Genomic DNA, 6546 nt, shown 5'->3' on the forward strand with positions numbered 1-6546 from the left:
AGCCAGAGCACTAATACTGGGGCGGAGAGACTCACGATAAGCCTCTGGTTGACCTTGCTTTCCCTAGCTGACAGACCCATACACCGTTCACAAAAAAACATGACAACCTCTTTACCTGCGATGCCTGCATTACCCAGCTCGGGATTCCGCTTTTCTAAAGGTAAAGTATCTAAACTAGCTAATGGCATGCTAGCATTTTATGAGCCTTATCGTTTCCTGCTAAACGTAAACTTACCATGTCCTGACGTTACCCCAAGTAACAACTACTACCACGTGATATTTGTTACTCAACATTGCGATTTTATGAAGACAACCTCGAGTGCATGTATTCCAACAAATTGCAAATACAATATTTTCATTATTATTTCATTATTCCCACTAGCATTCTTAAGCTTGTTTACAGCATTTAGCAGGCTAGCTGTGCAGCCAGCCGGGCTCCTGTTGACTGTAGCTTCGTGTTTCCAACTTTAGACGGTCACTCAGAAAGCTTTGGCTCATCACCTGAAACCCTCCAGTTTCTTGGAGGTGATCCCAGCCTTTCCAGCAGGAGTTTCTGTGTTTATGATGGCCTCGGCTAACCTGTTAGTGAGGCAGCTAACCACTGAACATGTTGATTCAGCTTGACAGGAGGGCCCCTGTTCCTCCTGCATCATGTGATGCTCAGTAGACCTGGATAATCCTCTAAAGGGCAATTTCACAACCTCTGTCCAAAACCCAAGAACCCCAGTTACTTTGTAGCTTATAGAAACTTTTATTTTGAAGGTCTATCACTCAAAAAACTGTTGGACATGCCTGTTTTGTTTTGTTTTTTAAAGTGAGGCAATACAACCCTTAATCCTAATAGTTAAAGCCTAACCAGTGAAAAACCACATTCAGTGGTTTAAAATGTCATCTCTGGTCATTCTTGGGGTGTTACAGTTGCCCCCACACATTTTGTATTTCAGAAGGAAATAAATTCTAGAGCTTTTATAGAAAGCAATACAGAGGCAGGTGTGATTGTCTTTTTTGTTATCCTAATGTGTCCATCACATCTCGCTCTCTTTCCAGACCAGTTGGTGGTTGCAGTGCCTGTTGCAGTGATTGCAGCTTTGGGAGGTTTCCTGGCCAACCATTACTTGAGCGGGCGGAGCTGTAAAAAAGGCCAGGTGAACTCATCAGTCAGTAAAGACAGTCCCAAAGTGGTCCACAGCTTCGACATGGAGGACATTGGCACCAAAGCTGTGTACTGCCGCTGCTGGAAGTCAAAGAAGGTCAGGCTTCAAGCAGCTGCTTCAGCGGCCTACTGAGTAGCTGTTATTACATATTCTATTTTTATTGACTTTAAAAACGTAAAGTTGATACTGAAAGAATCCCTTAAACCTATTTTCAAATTATGAGTTTGAAAATGAACAAAAGTACATGAAAAAAAACCTACACAGAAAACATCCAAAGTTGTAGTAAATAGTATTTATTTATAAAGGTGTGTGGGGGGGGACAGGACTTCACTCAGAATGTTTACGGAGGGTCTGGCAGGAAACATTACAGGAAAAATCGGTGAAAAAAAAGAAGGATGTTTGCGTTCACACCTGCATCTGAACCCTAAATCTTAGAACATTTTCAGGAGTTTTATGCAAAAGAAACAATTTTTATATGACCACACACACACACACACACACACACTTACATTGGCCCAAAACGTCACAGTCGGATGTATAAATGTTAATATGTGCTAAACTGAGTGTTCTGTTTCAATTAAAGGAGGAGGTGAGATGTTCAGCAACATCTACTTCTTTTTAAAAGGATAGCGCAGTTCTATAACTAACAATATATTTTAATGATGTAGCTTTAATTTCCCATCAACTAGAGTCCATCTCATGGTAAATGGACTTGAGCTTGTATAATTATTTTCTAGTCTTCTGACCACTCAAAGCACTTTTACACCACAGGTCACACCTACACATTCACACACTGATGGTAGAGGCTGCTATGTAAAGAGTCCATCAGTATTAACTCATCCATTCATACACATTCACACACCGCCAAGGTAGCAGCAGGAGCAGCTTGGGGTTATGTGTCTTGCCCGAGGACACATCGACATCTGACTGATGAGCTGGGGATCGAACCAGCTCCTGCAGTCTCTCCATAATGTTATTGGCCCAATCTCGATGTCCACCCTCACACACTCACTGACTTTGGTGCACGTTCCCGTCTGTGAGGGCTTAGTGCTGTCCCACTGTCAAATCATCAAGTGTTTCTATATCTATATATGGGATCTCTCGCTGACTTTACGAGCCCTTTATGCACCCTGTCCGTCAGTGGGCATATCTGCAGACTGAACGTGAGGGAATTACCCATAGTTCATAGCATTGTGACGTGAAACATACGATTTCCCGGGGAAGCCCACAACAATTGAAAGGTAAACAAACGCCATAAAACTGAAAAAAAGGTAGAGACGGTAAAAAAACAGAAAGGTGAAGCCACGCTCTATTTACCGTCAACAAGAAATGTTTATTTGGAAACTACAGCTACTTCAGAACTCCTTTGTAAGTCTATAAACGAAAACAAGAGAGACAGAGAGCCTGTTAGTCTCGTTATATTTATATAAGATAAACCTTTATTTATTCCACAACAAAGACATTTTTATATATAGGTCTATATTGATTAGAACTTTTTATAAGTGCCATGGCTGTGAGTGAGTAAAGTAAAAAAATGTAAAATAAGCTTTTGCCACATGAAATCATGTAGTCATGGTTACAGAGAAGTAGCAAAGTGCTGTCCCATTTGTATTTAACCATTGGAGCCCTCGCAGCCTCATGCACTCAATCACTTTCCAGTTGACGTCAATAAAGTCAGTAAGGACTCAGGGTTCAGGGTTTAGGGAGGACATCGAGGTTCAGCCATTGAGTATTCTAAGGGTGGTTTCACATTAGGGACCCGGATTGGAGTCTGCTTCACTCTAAAGTCCTGTTGATTCCATGAGTGTGACCGCAATCATACCATACTAGTACAGTACTCTGAGTCCGCTCTATGAGGTGGTCTCAGACCTGATTAGGGATGCAACGATTATAGACGTTGACATCCCGATTATAGTCTGAGAAATAATCCTGGTTTCACGATTAACCCGATTATTTAGCATTGATTTTACAACATCTCTAATGTATAAAATCACATGAACAGAAAGTTCCAAGTTATTTATTGCTGTCTTTAAAAAAAAAAATCCAGAACTAAATAATAAAGGTAAATAAAGAAGTCCATCTCTCCCTTTTGAAATGGAAGCATTAATAAAACGAAAGCGAAAATAAAACTAGTTTGGCTTTTTTACTGAAACTGTTGCTGCCTTTAGAGGCATAAATAATAATTAACAGTGATAATAAATCATAATGAAAATATTACACAAAGTCTGTGGCTCTTTGATATTCAATGTCAGCCAAAGCTTCATTTTTATACCAGGTGTATTAACTGATAATGTCAAGTGTTTACTCCACACACGGACAGGAGGGAGAAATGTTGAATGGTCCCTGATAGACGACATGCTGCATTACTGCCGTTTGTTTACATTACACTAAAGCCGAACTGACACTATTTTTTAAAGGCGGTGTAGAAGTGGCTGACAAAGACACCGCGATATGATGCCATAATGACAATATTTGCCTTTATATCAATGTCATATAAAGTCAGAGTGAGACATTCGGACCCCCCTAGCTGGCTACTTTTTCCCACTGACTACTCCACATGTCTGTGGAAAGCCCGGCCAAAGTTGTACTTAGATATCCTCAAGTGGATGACAATTCCTTCCATAAGAAAAGTTCCTTGAGTAGACTTTTGGAAATACAAGTTAGACAGATAGTTACATTTCTAACAAATAGTTTATACCATCATTATGTTTCAGATGAAATGCTGAGGTAGTATTACATGTCTGCTCCAATGTGTCATGATGCTCTGTGTCATGATTCAGTCCGTTGCATCCTTTAAATCATAATTGAACATTGTCTTTAACTCGTACCATTGAATTCTGAAGGTGTAAACCTGATCAGTGTCTTCTGTTGATATTGTGTGCAGTTCCCTTACTGTGATGGAGCCCATGCCAAACACAACGAGGAAACCGGGGACAACGTTGGACCACTCATCATCAAAAAGAGGGATGCTTAATCCAATAGCTCAACCCCATGCCCCCTAACCCCCCACCCATGTACCGGCCAGAGTTTGTTCAATCATTATCGTTACAGCATCACAATGACAGTTAGAGTGTGATTCTTCAAAGTTAAATAAATCCTTCACAGTAATACTCAGTGTTTAAACTTCTAAAACATTCAGATTGTATTGATTCCAAACGAATCCAGTATGAACGGTAAGACTTAACAATCAAAGGTCATCGAGAAGAGATAAGGGGACAATCAGAAAAGCTCAGACATAGAAGAACCTAAACGGAAAAACGACATTTTGAGCGTCTAAATGTGTAGAGGTTGATCAAGAAATACTCTCTGGGCCTTACGTCATTGAAATATTTCACCATGCAGGCGACCTTCTGGTCTCCGTTAGTTTTTGAGTAGGTTGTTGAACGCCATAAACAGCAGCTCTTTGCCTCACCTTGCTCAGCATATCCTCTTCCATTCAGCAAAGGCCTTATTTTGAAACTTCAGCACTTATCTTGCCATGGTAGTTGGTCTTCCCAATGTAACAGTGTTCTGGCTTAAGATGACATAACTTGCCCATCCTTTTCTAAAAACAAGGCAATCAAAAGCTCGTATGAAGTAAAAGTCTCCTCATCACTGCATTCACATCGATTCAGGCAAACAGCAGATCAACTCCATCTTCTGTACCTGACGCAGGAGAGAAACATTTAGTCCACCTGAGCAGCAGGATGGCCGGGTTTAGCTCATCGTTGTCATCACAGGTTTTAATTGTAGATTTGGTTGTGGAGGATGTAACGTTGTCTACAATGATTGTTGCCAGTATTCTTTTGGCCCTTTAACTCACACACTGCACTCCTCAACATGTGCAGCCATTACCTGGATGTATGTCTTAAATCAGCCGATAAGACATCGAGCCCCTAAGAATAAAGTAGTGTCTGGATGATGTGTAATAGAGCAGATACTTAACAAGTACATTCAAATCATGCCAGTGGGCGTGTTAACGGTGTCTTTGGCATCGCAGGTAGTAAGTTGTTTTAAACTGGTTTCTGCTTGTTTGCATATTTCTTTGTACTCTTTCATTGATCCTGCAGTTCAGTCTAAATACTTATCTTAGTGAAATCAATGGAAAACGGTCAATGGTCACACAAGTTCCTGCATGCTCTATCCAGGCCCCCCCCCCCTTACCAAAATGTAGAAGTTCCAGTTGTTGTCTATTTGTTTGAAACAGACAATCTCCTGCTGTCGTCGACTACATCTCTGATTCTCAGGAGGCTGTCAGAGGTTCATATACACATCCTGCTTTTTTCTAGCTTGACACATTTCTGATGTCCTGCCCTCTTCCACTACGATGATATCTTGATTGCTTTCAACTACGGCTTGAATTCATGTGAATGCAGTGTAAACTCTACGTCATGAATTATGAAGATGAATCTTTAAAACCAGTGTTGTCACAGGTTAAATGATCGGTGTAAAATGTTCTCACCGTGGCTTCCCTACCTCGAGCTCAGAGCGTATACATCCTTATAAAACCCATGTGAATGTTACACATTTTGATTTTTGCACAAAGAGCTGCTTGGTCGGATTAAAGAACAGTCATATTTGTCTTAAATTGAATACAATAATCTGTCCAAACAGTCAGCTGTGTGTAACCACTTACAGTTTGCCTTGTGGAAACTTGTATTTAATCTGTCAACTGATCAAAGGCTCTGCTGATAATGGATATATTTTTGCTTGCTCATTGGATTTATTTTCGAATGGCTTTGGTGTGTCTGACATGATTAATTTTTCTGTATAATGTAAATAAACGTATTGTAGCGTTATCTGACTCGTGTCTTCATTGTTACTTTAAGGTCACGTTCCTTACTGCGGTGCGAGGGGCCAAACTCCTTCATATGTTTGTGTTCCTAAGCGAAGGATCAAATGCATTTCACCTCTGTAAGCAGTGGGCCAGGCAGAGCTGCGTGTCTCTGGATGAACATTAAAGGGGGATAATGAGTAGACAGGCCTGTGTGGTGACTGCAGAGGGATGTCTCTGTGCTCAGGTTGAGGTGGGCTGCCTTGCTGCAGTGTCCACCAGCACTAGTGGCCATTTAAAAAGTGGCAGTGTGTGTGGTTACCACTAGAAGACGCTGTGTTTACACGGATAGTCCGGGCCAGACAGTGTACTCGAGTACGGTGGGCCCCTGCTCCCATAGTGACACACGCACGCGCACACACACACACACACTCCCACAAACGCGCACGAGGTATCTGGCTGCGTGCCAGATGCAACGGTGGACTCTCACAAAAGGTGGAGTGGAATTGATCGTTCCTATGAGGAGTCACCTTTAGCTGACAGCTAAACCCCGCTCACAGTGAGGGGGGGGGGGGGGGGGGGCTACATGTCTGCTGTAAGGATCATATTAACATACGTCATTAAGTGCTGGAGGATCGT

General features: G+C 41.6%; 1 protein-coding gene across 1 annotated transcript; it reads left to right on the plus strand.

Moving 5' to 3' along the window:
• zgc:110843 (uncharacterized protein LOC541492 homolog) lies at positions 1–5932 on the plus strand. Its single transcript, XM_020653390.3, has 3 exons — positions 1–160; positions 1048–1250; positions 4039–5932. Exons 1-3 carry the CDS (start codon positions 100–102, stop codon positions 4126–4128), a joined length of 354 nt encoding a protein of 117 aa, XP_020509046.2. The 5' UTR covers positions 1–99; the 3' UTR covers positions 4129–5932.
• The last annotated feature ends 614 nt before the right edge of the window (positions 5933–6546 follow it).

This window comes from Labrus bergylta, chromosome 9 (assembly GCF_963930695.1).
Source record: "Labrus bergylta chromosome 9, fLabBer1.1, whole genome shotgun sequence".
Classification (NCBI taxonomy): domain Eukaryota; kingdom Metazoa; phylum Chordata; class Actinopteri; order Labriformes; family Labridae; genus Labrus; species Labrus bergylta.

Excerpts from the sequence above, each read along its gene's own strand:
- zgc:110843 (XM_020653390.3), top strand. The coding sequence starts at position 100 with ATGACAACCTCTTTACCTGCGATGCCTGCATTACCCAGCTCGGGATTC. Across the intron at positions 161-1,047 it reads GGGATTCCGCTTTTCTAAAG|ACCAGTTGGTGGTTGCAGTG; the intron begins GTAAAGTATCTA and ends CTCTCTTTCCAG. Across the intron at positions 1,251-4,038 it reads GCTGCTGGAAGTCAAAGAAG|TTCCCTTACTGTGATGGAGC; the intron begins GTCAGGCTTCAA and ends TATTGTGTGCAG.